The sequence below is a fragment of the Magnolia sinica genome, chromosome 10, assembly GCF_029962835.1.
Source record: "Magnolia sinica isolate HGM2019 chromosome 10, MsV1, whole genome shotgun sequence".
NCBI classification, from domain to species: Eukaryota; Viridiplantae; Streptophyta; class Magnoliopsida; order Magnoliales; family Magnoliaceae; genus Magnolia; species Magnolia sinica.
Window position 1 is genome coordinate 56,256,602 of NC_080582.1, and position 19,470 is coordinate 56,276,071.

At 41.9% G+C, this 19,470-nt stretch overlaps 1 protein-coding gene across 2 annotated transcripts in view; it reads right to left on the bottom strand.

Annotated features, from left to right (window-relative positions):
• Positions 1-12,952: 12,952 nt before the first annotated feature.
• The window catches only part of LOC131258400 (phosphopantothenoylcysteine decarboxylase subunit VHS3-like), a 28,326-nt gene continuing 21,808 nt past the window's right edge, over positions 12,953-19,470 (bottom strand). Inside the window, exons 2-3 of one of the 2 annotated variants that reach the window (XM_058259715.1) lie at positions 13,590-13,644; positions 12,953-13,484 (exon numbers count right to left, since the gene is read on the bottom strand). In XM_058259715.1, the coding sequence (XP_058115698.1) occupies positions 13,154-13,484; positions 13,590-13,644 (386 nt within the window). In that variant the 3' untranslated portion in view covers positions 12,953-13,153. Of the gene's footprint in view, positions 13,485-13,589; positions 13,649-19,470 lie in introns of both variants that reach the window. The other variant, XM_058259714.1, reaches the window with a different exon arrangement.

Here is a 19,470-nt window from a genome sequence, read left to right on the forward strand (position 1 = left end):
AATGGCTAGTTGGAAGTTTTGAACAAGTGCATTGGGGGGTATTTATGTTGTTTTTGTAGCCACAAGCCTAAGTAGTGAACACGTTGGTTTCCATGGGTTGAGTGATCAATACAACCACTCATTCGACAACTAAGATGACTCCTCTTAAGGTTGTTTATGGAGTTTCTCCTCCCTTACTCTTAAGTTACGTACCAGGTATGACTAAGGTGCAAGCGATGGAGACCGAATTACTGCAAAGGGATATCATCCTATAGATCATCAAGGATAATCTCGTCAAAGCACAGGACTGGATGAAGAAATTTATTGATACTCATCTCATGGATCGTGAGTTTGACAAAATGGACTGGGTTTATCTCAAGCTACAACCTTATCACCAAAGCACTATTGTTCGACGTCATTCCATGAAATCGTCGTCCAGGGTCAATGGCCCCTACCAAGTTCTATAGAGCATTGGTCAAGTTACTAACAAATTTGACCTACCTCAAGGATCCAAGGTTCGCCCAATCTTTCATGTGTCTTAGCTCAAACAAAAGATGGGGTTAGTTATCCGATTACAGACAACCCCGCCTACTTTGTTACTCAAAGACTCCATTACCAAATACCCTGGGTGGGTTCTAGATCGTCGGATGGTCAAGAAAAATAACAAGGCAATAACTGAGATTTTGGTGTAATAGGAAGAAGCAACTTGGGAAACTCACACTTTTATTAGGGAACAATTTTCTAATTTCAACCTTGAGGACAACGTTGGTCCGTAAGGGGAAGAGTAGTTACGTGCACAGGAGGTGCTGTTTGAATAAGTCAGCCTATAATAAATTAAGTCATGTTGAGTTGCCATGAAATAGGGATATTATTTTCTCTTCAGTCCACATGTCTCAATTAAGCTCACCTTTTAGGGAGATTAGTTCACTTCTGACTAGGAGTTGTTGAGCTCTTATATATTTAAATAAGTTATTGAATGAGAAAAGGGCATGTAAAATTCAATTTTCTCTTTATGAGAAATCTGAGATCATGTTCTCCTTGAAGAGAATCTATTTTCGCTTTGATTCAGCTTATCCACAGCCATAGGCCAAAGGAGTCTAATCAAATCAAAACTAACCCAACATAACATGACTTATTCCAAGTTGTCTTATTCAAACGGAAACTCCTATGCATGTAACAACCCTTCCCCCTAAGGACCAACTTTGATCTTAAGGTTGAAATTAGAAAATTGCTCCCTGATAGAAGTGTAAGTTTCCCAAGTTGCTTCTTCAAGTGGAGAGTCTTGCCATTGGACTAAAAGCTCGTTTATCGGCCCTTGTTATTTTTCTTAACCATCCGACAATCTAAAATCCTCCCAAGCCCTTTGGTAATGGTATCTTCGAGCATGGAAGACTAGATGAACCTTGGATCTTTGAGGTAGGTTAAGTTTCTAAGCAACCCGACGCATCATATTCTATAATAAAGGGTTTCGAGAAATCTCGTAAAGTGAGTACAGGTGAGCTTGTCATAGCTTCTTTAAGGCTTAATAAAGCTTGGTCCACTCGACCATTCCAACAGAAGGAAACCTTCTTAAGAATGGTAGTGAGTGTGCCTATAATCTTTCCGTAGTCTTTTATGAATTTACGATAATTGTCCGTCAAGCCTAAGAAGCCACGTAAGGCATTAGGCGAGTTAGGCCTAGGCCAATTTAACATAGCTTGGATTTTTCCTAGCTCCACTACTACTCCAGCACCGGATATTATATGTCCCAAGCACTCTACTTCCAGTTGACTGAACCTACATTTGGACGTCTTTAAATATAGTTGGTGGGCTCACAAGACATCCAAAACAATTACCGCTTGCTTTAAGCGTTCTTGCCACATTTTGCTATATATAAGAATATTGTTGAAGAACACTAGTATAAATTTTCATAAGGACGGAAAATGTCGTTCATGAGTCTTTCAAATGCTGATGGTGCATTAGTGAGGTCAAATGGTATTACTATAAACTCATAATGTGCTTCATTCATCCTGTAAACTGTTTTGAGAATTGTCTTTTTCTGTAACACGGATCTAATGGTATCCAGACCTCAAGTCCATCACTTCATAATAATGAGACTCATGAAGTTTGTTGATGTAGAAAACTGGTTAGCCTTCCCTGGACCTTTGAATGCTTGCACAAGAAACAGACAAAGGAGACCCTGGCTAGAGTAGGGGACCCTTCGATGCCAAAGTCAGGCCAAGGAATCTTGGTCTAGTCGAGAATAGGGTTTTAGGCTAAGAGTTGTGCGTACCTTTCTTTGCAGGAGGGATATGTATATATAGGTCCCTCGGAGGCGATATCGAATATATTAATGAATCAGTCACCCGATACCGTATCATACTAGGAAGCTGATTTTGAGGAAGTGCGGTCGTTCCTCAAAATCCTCTAGATTTTGAGGATATTTTGGTAGATCCTAGGCAGTGGGCAGCCAACTAGGACGGGGTGCAAGGCTGAGCTCGACCTTAAACTTGGGTCGAGCTCGTCTCCAAACTTAGACGGACTAAAATTGAGGTTGAGCTTGAGGTCGGACGGACTAAGCTCGAAGTCGGTTAGACCAAGGTCGAGGTTGGTTTTGAATTGAAGTTGTAGTTGGTGCTGGTTGGATCCAGTTCGACTTTGAGGTCAAGTGAGTCATGGCTTAGCAACCCTTTTGATGGAATCCGTCCTCCCATCTTGAGTCATCCTGATCAGTCCATTTTTACCCGAAACAAAGTTCATCAATCAGCCCATCGATGACTAGTATGGGATATTTATCTTTGATGGTCACTTGATTAAGGGCATGATAATCAATACATAATTGCCAACTACAATCTACCTTGCCTACTAAGAGCACCAGAGAAGATTATGGGTTTGTACTTGGCCGGATTATACGGACTGCCAACATTTCTCGTACTAGTCGCTCGATCTCATTTTTTTTATAATGTGGGTAGCAATAATACCTTACAATAACAGGTCGGGCCCCATCAATCAATAGAAATTGATGGTTTAATATAAGTAGTCATGAACACTCATGGTTTAAGGAGTGAGTGAGCCCACTATGGCCTCAAGCAAAATTTCGGGTGGCTGTTGGATTCATGGCCGACCTTTAACTCATCTTCAACCTTGGTGTCGTCGTAAAGAGTTGGTTCCCACAGTCCATCGATCAGGAAGAGTTTTGGGGCTTTGCAACAGTGCCCAGGGTGGTATTTTTCATCTCAATTATAGCGAAGTCCTCGATCGCTATGCTTCTTAGCCTTGGCACGGGTGAGCCATTTAATGGGTGACAGTGGGGCCTTGGTCTCTCCTTCTTTGATAGTTGTGGATGCTGATGGCTTACCAAAGTCAAGTCAGCCCAAACGGCATCGTGTAGCCACATTTTCTTCTTCAAGTCGAACCAAGGTTATAGGCTATGTTAGGGCAATGGAACGAATCATCTCAATATCCAAATGGATGTCGTCCCATAGGCCATACACAAAGCAACTAACAAGGAATGCCTTAGTCAGTCCATCCGTCTGATTGAAAAATTGAGCTTCACGGTCCTAGATTAGATGGACCCTGTGGACCCCAAGTGAGAGGATCCGGTAGTGTCATCGGGTCCAACAATGGTCTTCTCCTCCTTTTTAAGAGAGTAAGCAATCTTGTCGTAACGACCATCAAGATAAGCAATGGGGACATCACGCGCACACGCGCACGCACGCCAGCCCCTTACGCATGCACGTACGAAGAAAGATGTCCCACCATCGATCTGGCTCGATGACGACGTCCAGGGAGGGCCTCCTAGGTAAAAGATGAAGTTTGATTCAAAAGAGTGGGCCCGATAGTCAAGAAAAACTCATCATGGGATCTCATGATCATGGCCCACTAGTCGAATTGATTTCATATTTTAGGTTTTGTTTATTTATATTATTTAGAACGTCATGAACGTTTTAGATTTCTTTGATTAGTTTCTATTTTAGTTTACTTCATCGCCAAGTAATAGGTTGCGCACACGGCGCGAGTTTTGGGGTATATGGTTTTCCTATAAATAGGCACCCCTTATAGTTCTTTTTTTAATTGAAGTTGAATAAAAATTTATGCATGTTTTTTTGCTCTCTGAGTTTCTGAGTTATGGAAAAATTCAAGTGGGTGCGAGGCCCTCCCTTTTCGAATGGCTAAATTCAAGTGGGTGCGAAGCCCTCCCTTTTCGAAGGGCTAACTACCGTTGTGCGAAGCCACGTTTATCCTAATCCACCCCCCATCTTATTTCATCTATCCCACGATTATCTTCGCTTCAAATTCGCTTGTTTTGTAGCTATTCATCTCTCTTTAGCCAGTTTTCAAAATCTGGCCCTGAAGAAGGGCTGAAACTTCAACGGAGCACCGTGCCCCAACTGCACATCAGATTGTGACATAATTTGGAGGGTTTGAAGTCCCCCCTGGCCGACCAAGGTCAAGGAAGCCGTTTTGGGATTCGAGCCCCCACCATACGTGTGGCCAGCCTCGTGCACACATACGCCCGACCCCGGCCCACTGTCCGCACGCGGGAGTTGTTTCAGGTTCAGGTTTTCTTCATATTTTCTTTTTTTTCTTACCTATTTTCATAACCCAAGTCTTATATTACATTATCCCTAATTTATTTGCCCCCTTTTTTACCCTAGGGTTCCTTGAATTGAAATTAAGGAATCCCTTGGATTAGGGGCTGATTGCTATGCATGGTGGATTATTACTATTTCCCTGTGAGCATTGTTTGGTCCTTAATTTTACTGATCCAGTCCTAGCCTGTGTAGGCCTGGACCCGTGCAGATTCCTCTTTATTTGAATGTTTGACTTTTGTGTGGGATGTGGAATTATTATGTGATTGTTTTGCATTAATATAATCTAAGCCTGAATTCTTGCACATCATATTTGAATTTCATGTCCTGCATCAAATTTGGTATCAGAGTATAGGGTTCTTATAGGGGAATACATTACATGTTAGGGTTAGTTTGTTTGAGTCATTCATGCATCCAGTTCATCATATGTAGCTTTTAGGAGTCCATGGTCCCTTATTTTGTCATCCATATTACTGGATTTTAGTAACACTACATAGTTCCCTCATATAGAGTCTCATAGGATCATTTAGTCCTATTTAGTTACATATAGTCGTCCTAGAAAGTCCTTAGGTGGAGTTAGCAAATGCATGCCCACATGTACGGGTCGCGGTTTCGGTTTGCACGTTACGCTAAACATGGAGCAACTGCAAGAAACAATGGCCAAGTTAACCCAGCAAGTTGATTCCCTGAGTAAGCGCATGGAACAACGCATAGATCAGCGCCTTGACCAAATAGAGGCCTCTCGGGACAAACCCTACCATCAGGGAAGATGTTCAATCTCAGGCAAGTGGTCAGGAAGTTAGACAAATGAATGAGGGCGACTAAGGAGTTAGTCATGGGCGCGCACTTGTGCATCCACCCCGTGAGGGACATCATGATCAATATGACCCAGATGCACAACTCCTCAAGGGGGTTAGAGTAGATGTCTCTACATTTGACGGCCACTTAGACCCTAAAGCTTTTCTAGATTGGTTAGCGGATATAGAACACTATTTTGAGTAGTATGACATGTCGGATACTTGACGAGTCCGATTCGTCAAAATGAAGCTTGTAGGCCAAGTAAAGAAGTTTTGGGCGACAGTTGAGCGAAAGAAAGAAAGAGCGAGGGAACTCCCAATAATTCATTGGGGAGAGATGAAAGAAACATTTAAAGAGAAGTACCTCTCTTTCTCTTATCGCTTACGGTTGATTGAGGAGTGGCAGTCTCTTCGACAGGGTTCCATGAGTATTGCTGACTATATTGAGAAGTTTGAAGAGTACTCGACCCGCTGTGAGGTTGATAAGGACCCAGTATTCACCCTTGCTCGTTTTAAAACGGGCATCCGTCCTGACATTAAGAAAGAATTGCTCGCCAAAGACATAGACACTATTGAACAGTTGTACCAAGTAGTGTTAGACGTCGAGCAATATCTTAAAGCATTTGTGGGAAGATGGTTTGATTTTCGCGAGTCCAATGTTAAGGCCAACCCCTTTGGGGCTAAACCTAACACGAGATTCCAAAACAAACCTTCCAATAATGTTCAGCACAAGCCCAAGGATGATGAGGGTAAAGAGATTGTCGGGCACGTGGGAGTGGGGCCACTGGGTGTTTTAGGTGTCGGGGTTTAGTCATTTTGCTCACCAGTGCGGCACGAGAGAGGGCATCAAAGTATTCTTCATTGATGGGCAAGTAGAAGTAGTGCTCCGAGAGTGTGAAGGTGAAAGGAAGAATATGAGCCCGTAGATACCCCTGGTGATGAGGAAGAGGGAGCACAAGAGTCAGTGATCCTCGCAATTGTGCATTGCGCTTTTGATCAAGCCAAGAGCACTGATGACAGGCGCTATAACACGATCTTCTATACTTATGTAAAATGTGAGGAAAAGAGTTACAAGTTTATCGTGGATAGTGGTAGTTGTGTCAATGTGGCATCGACTAGCACTGTGAGCCTTTTAGGCTTAAAGCTGGAAGCCTATCCGCAACCCTATAGAGTCTCCTAGGTTGACGAAACTTTTATTCCAGTCTCACACCGTTGTCTTATTCCTATTCAGTTTGGATCATATAAAGATACATTAGGGTGCGATGTTGTTCATATGAATGTTGGCCATATCATTCTGGGCAGACCATGGCTCTATGATAGGCCATATTTGGTCATTCAAATGTATGTACATTCTAATTTGAGGGCAAGAAGGTCAAGCTAAATCATCTGTCACCCAAGAATACAACTGGAAAAGAGCCCACCACACAGAGTGGTATGAACGGCTCAAAAGAAGTGGAAGAGTCGAATTCCAAGTCCAAACCTCTCCATATCCTGAATGTCAAAGACTTTAAGCGAGAAACGGAGGCGGACACGATGGTATACGCCCTTGTGGCTAGGGAAAGTGTACTAGAGGCTAGTGTAGAATTACCCACCGAGGCCATTCAGGTAGTGCATGAGCTTCGTGATGTCTTCCCTAATAATCTACCGAATGAGCTTCCCCCTATGATGGATATACAGCATGTCATTGATTTAATCCCTGGGGCGACTCTATCAAACCTCCCGCATTACAGAATGAACCCAAAGGAGCACGATGAGTTGAAGATGCAGATTGACGAGCTCCTAGAGAAAGGCTTCATTCAAAAGACCATGAGCCCGTGTGTCGTGCCCGCCCTTCTTACACCTAAGAAGGATGGCATATGGAGAATGTGTGTTGATAGTAGAGCCATCAACAAAATCACAATCAAGTATCGGCTTCCCATACCGCGTCTTGATGACATGTTGGATATGATGGCCGACGCTACTATCTTCTCAAAAATTGACATCAAAAGTAGTTATCACCAAATCCATGTATGTCGTGGTGATGAGTGGAAAACGGCGTTTAAAACAAAGGATGCGCTATACAAGTGGCTAGTTATGCCTTTTGGGTTAACTAACGCCCCAAGCACTTTTATGCATGTAATGACCCAAGTGTTGAGGCCCTTCATGGGAAACTTTTTAGTCATAAACTTTGATGATATCTTAATTTATAACAGACCAAGGAGCAACACCTCGACCATTTGAGGCAGGTTTGTGGGATCCTTAAGGTCGAGAAGTTGTACGCCAACCTAAAGAAGTGCGCATTTTTGTCTAGTAGTATGATCTTCTTAGGTTTTATTGTGTCAAATGAGGGTGTATCGACGGATCCTGAGAAGGTCAAGGCCATCGTCAATTGGCCTGAACCCCGCAATATTCATGGGGTGCGCAGCTTGCACGGTTTAACCACCTTTTATGGGCGGTTCATTCGAGGTTTCAGTTCCATTATGGCTCCTATCACGGACTTCATAAAAAGGGAGAGTTTCAATGGATGAAGGCAGCCTCGAAGGCCTTCAAGGAGATAAAGGTTAAGATGACCGAAGCTCTAGTCACGCGGCTTCCTGATTTCTCAAAAGCTTTTGAAGTCGCATGTGACGCATCAGGAGTAGGCATAGGAGGAGTACTTAGTGAGGAAGGGCACCTTGTCGCCTTAGTGAGAAACTGAATGAGGCGAAACAAAGATATTTTACCTATGATATGCGATAATGCAATCTCTGCGTCATTGGTGTCATTATCTATTACCGCAAGAATTCGTCTTATTCTCAGATCATAAGGCCTTAAGATATCTAAACTCTCAAAAGAAATTAAACCCTAGACATGTTAAGTAGGTTTAATTCCTTTAAGAGTACACTTTTGTGCTTAAGCACAAAGTCGGTGTAGAGAATAAGCTTACTGACGCGTTGAGTCATCGAGTCGCATTACTTAACTCCATAAGCATTAAAGTTACGGGCCTCGAGTGCATCAATGAATAGTATTCAGAGTGTCCAGACTTCGGAGTTGTGTACGCGTCATTGTTAGAGAGTCCATCAGGAGCCAGTAGTGAATACTTGATTTTAGACGGATATTTATTTAGGAGAAACCACCTGTGCATACCACGCACCTCCCTCCACGATTTTCTTATCTGGAAGTTACATTCAAGAGGGGTTGCGGGTCATTTCGGCAGATATAAGACCAATGCCCTAGTAGAGGATAGGTTTCATTGGCCAATCCTCAAGCAAAACGTGGCCAAAATTATAGGGCAGTGTCGTACTTGTTAACTGGCAAAGCAAAATAAAATAAAATACAGGATTATATACTCCTTTGTCAATTCCATTCATCCCTTGGCAAGACATCAGTATGGATTTCATGCTTGGACTTCCCAAGACTATCCGTAAACATGATTCCATATTTGTTGTAGTAGACCGTTTCTCTAAGATGGCTCACTTCATTCATTGTTCTAAGACCTCCGACGCATCTCATATTGCCAAGCTATTCTTTAGTGAGGTCGTCAAACTGCATAGGTTACTAAAAACCATAGTGTCTGATCGTGACGTGTGATTCATGAGTTACTTTTGAAAGACACTATAGCACATGATGAATACTAGGCTCCAATTTTCTTCAGCCTACCACTCTTAGACCGATGGCCAAACTGACGTGGTTAATATGAGCCTAGAGAGTTTACTTCGATGTTTAGTGGGGGAGCATACCAGGACACGGGACTTAGTACTACCCATAGCCGAGTTTGCATTCAATAGTTCTGTCAATAAGTCCACAGGTCTAAGTCCTTTTTAAAGTTGTTACTGGTTACAAGTCTAGGAAGTCATCAGAGTCTGTAGAATCTTTTGGGCATCACATACATTCATTACATCAAGAAATCAGGCGAAAGATCACTACTAGTAATGAACATTACAAATTTTTTGCAAACCAACATAGACGTTTCAAAGAATTCAATATTGGAAACTGTGATGGTCCGCATCAGGCCCAAGCAGTACCCTCCAGGGGCCGTTCGTAAGTTACACACGCATAGCGCTGGACCCTTCAAAAATTATAAAACGAAACGGTCTTAATGCGTATGAGGTAGATCTTCCACCTTCCATGGGAATTAGTTTCACATTCAATGTGGAGGATCTAGCTACTTTTCAGGGGACCACTGATACTTTCTCTGGCCCTTCGCCCACCCATCCTAATTCTACATATTTATCCCTTGATTCATGGCCTCTTCCCGACCTTTCTTCTCAGCCTCTACCTCCAATACCTACCATGCACACACCCAGAGAGAAAATAGAAGATATTCTGGACCATCAGGCACGTCAAGCTTCCGACAGCACGTAACTCACTGAGGAGAAGCTTCAGAGACTTAATCCTAACATCCTGGAGCAGTTCAGGAGTTTTATTTCTCCAGTGGAGAAATCTTCACAGCCGGAGAGAATTGATGGGGACATCATGCGCACACACGCACGCACGCCACCCCCCTGCGCACATACGTACAACGAAGGGCCCCACCGTCGATCTGGATCGATGACGATATCCAAGGAGGGCCTCATAGTTAGAAGACGAAGTTTGATTCAAAAGAGTGGGCCCGATAGTAAAAAAAAAACCCATCATGGGATCTCATGATCGTGGCCCACTAGTCGGATTGATTTCATATTTTAGGTTTTGTTTATTTATGTTATTTAAAACATCATAAATGCTTTAGATTTCTTTGATTGGTTTCTATTTTAGCTTACTTCATTGCCAAGTAATAGGTTGCGCACATAGTGCGAGTTTGTATCTCTTCAGCTAGTTTCCAGAATCTGGCTCTGCAGGAGGGCTGAAACTTCGACGGAGCACCACGCCTCAACCGTACATCAGATTGTAACAAAATTTGGAGGGTTTGAAGTCCCCCCTAGCCAACCAAGGTCAAGGAAGCCATTTTGGGATTCGAGCCCCCACCATACGTGCAGTCGGCCTCATGCGCACATGCGCCGGACCAGGGCCCGCTGTCCGAACGCGGGAGCTATTTTAGGTTCAGGTTTTCTTCATATTTTCTTTTTTTTGCTTATCTATTTTCATAACCCTAGTCCTAGATTGCATTATTCCTAATTTATTTGCCCCCTTTTTCGCCCTAGGGTTCTTTAAATTGAAATTAGAGAATCTCTTGTATTAGGGGCTGATTGCTATGCATGTGTGGATGATTACTATTTCCCTATGATCATTGTTTGGTCCTTAATTTTATTGATCCAGTCGTAGCCTGTGTAGGCCTGGACCCATGCAGATTCCTCTTTACTTGAATGTTTGATTTTTTTGTGAGATGTGGAATTTTTATGTGATTGTTCTGCATTAGTATAATCTAAGCCTAAATTCTTGCACATCATATTTGAATTTCATGTCCTACATCAATAAGCAAGCCGTTACATGATATCCGAGAGGAGTTGTTGGATATTAGTGCCTTCGGGAAGCTAAGAAATCCGAGATTCAGCCATTTCGGTAGCCTTTGATACCAAAATGATACAATTAAACCTTTGGCCTATAGTTGCAGATAAGCTAAATGAAAATGAAAATAGGTTCTTTACGAGGGGAACCAAATCCTCCATATTTCTCATGAAAAGAAATGAATTTTGCATGTCCTTTTCTCATTCATTACTTTAATTTAAATATATAAGAGCTCAACTAATACTGACAAGTGGACTAATCTCCCTAAAAAGGTGAACTAATCATATAGACATATGGACTGACAAGTGGACTGAAGAGAAAATAATATCTCTATTTCATAGCAACTAATCCAACATGACTTGACTTATTCCAGGCTGACTAATTCAAACGGCAGCTCTGGTGCACGTAATAATTAGATTTCTAGCCAACCGTGCTATTTCTAATCTTAGTCACTGAATTTGGATCAACCACTGTACTATTTCTGGCCAACTGCCCCACCAATTAGATTGCTAGGATTATTCAGTCACTATGTTTTTCAGGCTGTACTCCGTCCATATTAGGCCTTACGACTTGGATGGTTTTGGATTGAAGTGCTTGTATGCCATGTCTATGATGGATTGGGTTATCAGCAACCGTGCCTGGGCATAGTTACAATCTGGATTTCGAAATGGGTGTTGACCAATCACCAGAGATTTATAAAGCAGCTTATTTATGTGCCACTGGGATATATCAGTGTGAAACGCCTCAGTAAAGCAGTTCATCCATGTGCCACAATAACTGTCAAGAACATGTTTTGGGCATATGATATGAGCCATTTCCATGGTGGAACACAACGGATGAAGTATGGATTGGCCAAGGCATGACCCAACCTGTCCCAACTTGTGCAGAAAGTGGTGGGACCCGTCTTGTAAGGGCCTAGGGGGTCTTCACCAAGGGTTTTTGGCTCATATGGTCTTAGGCATCAAACACCCCTTTTTGACAGTGCAACCAAGAAATGGAAACGGCATCTTGATAAAAATGACCACTTTCCTTTATTAACTATATGGCAGATTAAAGCTACATTAGTAAAGTTTAATCATCCATTGCTCTCATTGATGTATGGCCCACCTGATTTGTCATCTATGAGGGGGAAGATGAGAAGAATTGGAATATGCTTAAGCCATATCTATCTGCAGGACAAGTGGTAGGATAATGAATCAATGACGTCCGTCCATAACTGGGAACCAGCACGGATGGTTTATGTCTAAAAAATCAAACTTGTTGGATAGTACTTTCTATCACTTTTTTCCACATCAGACTAGTTTCATTTTCTACCAGCACCTTGATGTCGACAGATCATATAGCAAGCTGAGCAAATAAAAATGCAAGAATGAAAGAAAAAATCGAACAAGCATGAGCTACAACCCAACACAGGCTCCTGGCCTTTCTGTGTTCCGTGTTTCAATAATAAAACCCAGGTTTCAGAGACATCAGACAGGCCGTGTGTTGGATCCAAGCATGTTATCAGGTCATCTAAGTATCAGGCAGGTCCCACCCATGTACATGCTCGGCAAAAGAAACACCTTTTAAAAAGATAACAGAATTTATTTTTTTTTTAAACAAAAAAAAAAAAAAACCCTACGACGACGACAAAGAAACAAAGAATGGCTCAAAACACTCCCAGATTGGAACCACCCACCCATATTGGAGACCACCTTCAGTTATGTGAATTGTAGATATCTCAACAAAGAAACAAACAATGCCTCAAAACCTGGTCCCCACCAGTCAGAAATGAGAACCAACACATACTGTGGAAAGAATCCAGTCATAAACCACATTGCTCCCTCTTACTGAAAGTTGCCTGTCCATCCATTCGAGCATGCTCTACCCAATCATCTCCCACTCAAAACTAAACTGATATGGGGCCTAATCCAATCAGATTGGATAGGAGCCACCCGCATTCAAACAGGCCTTAATGTTTGGATTAGGTATCAAATTGAATTGCAATTGTCCAATACAAGAGCGTAAACAACCAATATTGAGGCTCCGTCTCCAAATTGTAATTGCATTAGTTGCAAATTGGATCCAGAAAAAAAAAACATGAAGACAATTTCAGGTCTCCTACCTTGTTATGTATACCGAGAACCCTGATATCTGTCAATCTCTTTGAATAGACTAAATATTTGCAATTCAATAAACTCAAGCACCCAATCGCAGCAGCTTAAGGTAAATAGAAATCAGCATATACTGAATAAAGATAAGTAACTAACATCATAATATACTGTAACATGAAGAGAAAGAAGTTCATTCACAACACCCCAATTTCCTAATCTACCGTCAAAAGACTCCCAACAAACCTAAACCTCCTATGCTCTCCTCTCCTACACTAACTAATTCAAAGGAAAAAAGAACCCGGCATTTCATTCACTTCCTCTTCTTAGAGGGTGGCTGCACGTTTTCTTCCTCGTCTTCTTCGTCCTCTTCATCTTCCTCATCATCCCCATCGTCATCCTCGTCTTCTTCTTCATCATCCTCGTCCTCACTACCACCTTCGCCGTTTGCCTCCACATCGTCGGGATCATCATCGTCCCCTTCGCTCCCTTCTTCGCCCGATAAATCATCATCACCATCGTCATCATCCTCTTCATCTACTTCCTCATCCTCGCCATCATCGTCATCGTCGTCCGTCTCACCATCGTCCTTGTTCTCAGGAGCAACTTCAGATGTACCTCTCCTGAGGAGCACTATAGCATCTCTGCAAAAACAGTGCACAAATGGTTAATGATCAGGAGTTACTCTTTCAAGGCACCAGGACAGGGGAAACTAGAAAAAGAGAGCAGGGAGGAGCAGCAGATCCTACCCTTCATTTGCATCAGCCTCTTTTGGTAGCACCAACATTTCATTAGAAAAGGAACCTATCTGAAACAAAATTAAGTTGCAAAGGTAAGATCACAAAATAAAGAACATAACAAATGCTAAAGAGCTACAAGCAGGAAAGCAAGGTTTTCATCTCATGTTGTCGGCAAGCTAAAAAATAAAACTTTTAAAAAGACAATCTGGTTCATCACAGGATAAACCAGTCCTGGGATCTATAGTTTTCTATTACACCACAACCAAACCGTATGAAACAGATGCAGAAACAAACACTTCAACAGGGACACATTTGAATCATCTTATCAAATGGCTGTCATGAGATGTCAAATTGATTAGTGCTGGCAATGGAGATGGAGAATGGAAACCGATCAATCGTGGCAAATGGATACAAATAAACTGACGGGATGGAACAGGGGTTGGATGTCTCCAGTGATTCTCACAGAGAGGCCCATAAGCAGGTGGTGAAAGATGACCAAACAGATGGTGATCTGACAGGTTGATAATCAAACCAGGAAGGAAAGGACAACGGTTGGAGCCATATGAAAGGTAGTAGTTAAGGGACCTGAGGACCATCAAGAGGGCTCTTGAGGATATATTCTCACTGTCCACAACATGCTAAAATACTCAACAAAATTATTTGAAAAGAATTTTGGGAGCTTGAGCTATGTCAGAGATCTGCATACTGGAGCTTCTTTTTTTTCTTTTCTTTTCTTTTCTTTTTTTTTTTTTTTCCTTTTACACACACCCCCACACACTCACACTGTAGTGGGATCTGCATACTGGAGCTTGTAATAAGATTTCCAGTCATGCCGCAGAAGCTGGAATTTAGAGCTTCCAGTGGTGTTCTGGAAGGGTTGAAGAAAGCACGGATAGGGACAGATCATCCAGCCAGTAATTTCAGAGGCTAAGGGAGAATGTGGAGCAGCAATTCAGACGGTGCCCAGCCACGAATTTCATACAACTCAGCCCTGACGCTCCTGCCAGCTATTTGTATACTTGTACATAGGGGCAGGTGAAACAGTCATAGGCTCCCTCTCTAAAAGGCACCACATCAAAAGATATTAAGACCGAGGATGGTTTGTTCGTTTTTATGATTTTGTCACGAGATACTAGAGATACTGTTGCACGAGCTATCGTAATCCCTGGATGCTGAGATGAAGAAGAGTGATGCAGTTAGGTCAATTCTAATTGATGATTTAAAGGGTAAGAAGTAGCTAGTTGGGCAATAAGGGAAGATGCCCAGTAAGGCTACATGAAAATTCAGGAGAAACATATCCCTGGGAGATGATCTACTTGCTCCGTTGAACTCCACATGCATGCAACAGGACTCTTGAGGTTATCTATGGGTGGGAGGTCAATGGGAATACTCCTATGAAAAGGATGCAGAAGCTGAACTCATCAAGTCCCCTTTTCAGTGACCGAAATTGGCTTCAGAATCTGGTAAGCTTCAGTGGATGTTATCCCAACATTTATGGGCCAAACAATAAGATAAAAATAGGGGGTATCAGGGAGGACTTCAATATGATTCACTTCCTGAAGGATAAGAGCATTCTTGTGTGTGAGAAGATTCTCAGAGATCAATAGAAACCTGGGGCTTGTCAACCCTGCTCTTGGAAGGGCTTCCAAGGTTGAATAAGCAAGCGATTCAGGCAGTCCGGGCAGTTTTTTATTTCTAAGGACTGGGAACCAAACTTCGCCAGCATGTCCCAGGGCGCTTTATCCCGTCCTATTTTGGATTACATACCATCATGTTATAAGCTTTGGCAATTTTGTGGGGTCATCATCAGTTGAAAGTCAAAAATGTCTGGCTCCCAGAATAAGATTCTCACTAGAAGTGGAGGAATGGCGGATTCAACGAGTGGTGGAAGGATGGGCAGGGTTTAAATGCAATCGTTAAGCTCAAAGTTTGAAGCACTTACGCAAACTCAGGACAGGAAAAGCACCTGTTGTTTGATAGTCCTTGGAATTTGAACAAGAAATTATCTTCGGAGAAAAGAGGGATGCAGCCCAGACCAGGTACAGAAACTGTATCTGGAACTGTATATAACGGATCTAGATATAGATCTTCAATAATCTATAACAGTCTCAAACAGCAGCAGATCTTCATAAAAACAGCAAGATACACACGATAAACCCAAGATAGATGGCATTGCATCAACTAAGCAGCATCTCTGTTTGTCAGACCTGGGTAAACATAGGTTTCCAACAGTCCAAAACTTTTTCTTTTCTTTTATTCAATCATCAAAAACTGATCACACACATGGTTCTTCACGCTCTTTAATAGAGCTGTGTATGGAAAAGATGGAATAGAACTGGAATCTTTTAAGGTTAAGACTCCTATGAATTAAAATAACCACAAAAATTTTACACGTATTTTAAACAGGAAATGATACAACTGTTTAAAGGACCCTAAATCATTAGATCTTTTTTCAAACTATCCTGTGAATGGGATGCAGAGGCACATGTGGAATTTCCTGTAATTTGTTGGGGCATTTTTGGGTTTCAGTGACTGCAAAATTCGGCATACTTCTGGACTCATGGAGCTCACATCCATTCAGTTCCTCTTTTATGTGCCACCAACCACACCTATGATCAAAGTGGGGCCCAGCCACCCAGGTCTAAACAGAGCTTTCATACATGTGGCCATAGAGTATGAAAAGGTGATGAGGTGGAGATTGCTTGGACAGATATTGGCAAGCATTGAACGTGGCTTAAGGAATGCTAGGAGAAGATTGAATGAGATAAAACAAAATTCTGTGCAAGAGATTAATTATGAGGATCCAAAAGAATCGAGGAAGTGCAGAGTTCTAAAAAATAAATAAGCATTGCATGGAGGGGGGACAGGGAAAGAAGGGAAAAGGGGCGACAAAGTCTATTAGCAACTCCATGGGCCTTATGGTGGGAAAGGAACCAGCATTGTTTCAGGAGCACAATGAGTAGGCCAGTGCAAGTACTCAATAGGGCAATTCTGAATATGAAGGATTGGGTAAAAGTTTAGTTCTCTTCTTGCTTCCCGTCTCCTGTCGGGGGCGTTCAGCTGGGTGGTGTTGTATTTTTGTAGAATATATTTGTATGTGCTTTCTTTGGCCTCGGCCTTTTTAAATATATCATCATCGTTAATATAATGAGACCTCCAGATGGGTTGATATTCTAGATCCTACCTGATGAAGAGGCTAGTTGGTTAGAATCACAATAATCACAACAGGAAGTTGAGCAAATTTCCAAAATGGAAATGGATAGTGAGACCCTCTCCGAAGGGTCATTTTGGATAGTATGTCCGCATGATGATCATATGCTCAAAGACTGAGCTTGATGAACGATATGGATTGTTAATTGTGATGGTGATTGAAGCGAGATTTAGACAGTCTGCATTGATGGGTTTCGGCTCCCACCGCAATCGCGATTTGAATAAGGAGTCCGAAGGGGTTAGCATCATGTGTTCAAAGAAGACGAAACCCGATTTTCTCATCAACCTTTTTGGAATGTGCAAACCGGTAGATGATGAGGGTCCCATGGTTTAGACAGTCTAGATCGGTGAGTAAAGGGCTCCACTGCAACAATGTTTCCTATCACAACATGAAGAAGGAAGATGGGCTTCTCATAGCGTCATGTGTTGCTATGATGCTTTTCGGTGTTTAACACAACAATAAGCTATGGTCTAGCTTGGGTTCACACGTGCAAACGAGTTGGATCATGAACCACGCACTACTTATACGAGACTATGACATGCACTCAGGTGGTCCTCTTGATGGATGGTTTGGATGGGTGGAAGAATAGATCTACATAAGTCTTTTTAACAGATGATTGTAGTGGTTTGATCTTGAAATGGACAGTGAAAAGATTTTACAGATGGGAAAAAAGTGGCCATAGGGTTTGTTGATGTATAGAGAAGTCAATGTACGATTAGTTTTGCGGATCGATTGCCAAATTGTGATCTACAGGGTGACGGATGTAAAATGGAGGGTACGGATGCATGTATAAAAATCTTTTGATTTTAGAAAGTTATAGAGCGGGAAGATTCTTACTCCAGAGCCTGAGGGCTCCAGAAACAGACCCAAACGTGGCTCGATGCAAAAGTGATCCAATAAGTTATTGGGGAAAATATGAGGATCGTAATGGTGGTTTTTGTTTGACGTCTAGGTGGGTCGTCTAGGGGATATGATGCAAAGTTTCAATGGACAGTTAGATATTGTGACCTAGGTGGGGATGTTAGGATCGTATAAGTGGTTTTTATAACAATATCCCACTGTCCATTGAAACATTTCATCGTATCCGCTGATGACCCACCCAAACGTCAAATAAAAATCACTATTATAATCCTCATACTTCCCCCAATGAACCTACTAGATCACTTTTGCCTCGAGACACATTTGGGTTTGTTTCTAGAGCCCTCGGGCTTTACAAGAAAGATCTTCCTGTTCCATAACTTTCTAAAATTAAAAGATTTCCCTACATGCATCCGTACCCTCCATTTTACATCTGTTACCCTGTAGAGCACAATGTGGCAATCGATCTGCAAAACTAACCATACATGCATCCGTACCCTCCGAGGATCTATTTCAAGATCAACCTTTTATAATCATCCGTTTAAAAAGACTTATCTAGATCCATTCTTTCACTAATTCGAACCATCCATCAAGAGGACCACCTAAGTGCACGTTGTAGAAGCAATGTGTAATTCATGATCCAACCCGTTTGCATGTGTGAACCCAAGCTAGACCATAGCTTATTATTGTGTTAAACACTAAAAGGCATCACAACAACCCACAATGCTATGAGAAGCCGATCTTTCTTCTTCTTCATATTGGGATAGGAAACGTTGTTGCAACGGAGCCATTGACCCGCTGATCTAGATTATCCAAACCATGGGACCCTCATCATCTATCGGTCCCTACATTCCAAACAAGCTGACAGAAAATCAGGTTTTCTTCGAACGCACGACACTGACCCCTCAACTCCTCTTTCATATCGCGATTGTGGCAGGAGTTGAAACCCATCAATCCGAATGATCTAAATCTCACTTCAATAACCATCACATTTGACTACCCATCAATCCATATCGTTTATCAAACTTAGTCTTTTGATCATCGTGCAAGAACACTATCCAAAATGACCATCCACAAGGCCGAAAGAACCCAACTCTTTGACTTTAAATCCTCTTAGGACAGTTGTCTAAAAATCCAATCCATCTGGACCATCTAAACATATGCCTAGCGAACGGTGTTGAAGCACCATAGCAACAAATTTCTCATTCATGTTTAGAAGTTTATTGCCTAAAGTAGCAACACAAGATGTTAACACTGATGGGATGGAGCGTTCCAACAAAGGAGAGTTTCCTTATACATCTAGGAGATTGGGTAACGCTGTAGAGGTGGTGAGAATATGTTATAGAAGAGGAGAATTGAGAGTTGGGGACGCACAACGGAAGAGATTCAACGTCTGGCTGTGAGTGTCTAGCGTGATCTCCTTGCACGTGTCGAGTTCGGGTTGAGTACAAGACTAACCTAGTGCCACGATTACGTGAGTGGTCTCGTTCACTTTCTCATGTCCCTAATTAGCTTGTTGAACATTGCTTTTATTCTTATTTTGATTTATAAAAATCTGCACAATGTAGATCTTTGATTTTATGCAATATTGCTTTCTCAATGCAATGTAAAAGCTTTGTATTTCCTTGTTTTTTTTTAAAAAAAAAATCCAATGTTAAATATTAAATTATGTTAGGAAATTTTTCGTGAAATATCTGGAAATTAAGGATCAGAATACAACTTTATGATCCCAATTAGGTCAAGGACTGCCGGGCACAAAAAATCCAAGTTCCAAATATTTGATCGTCCGAAATGCTATCTTAGAATGTGCAAAACTCAAAA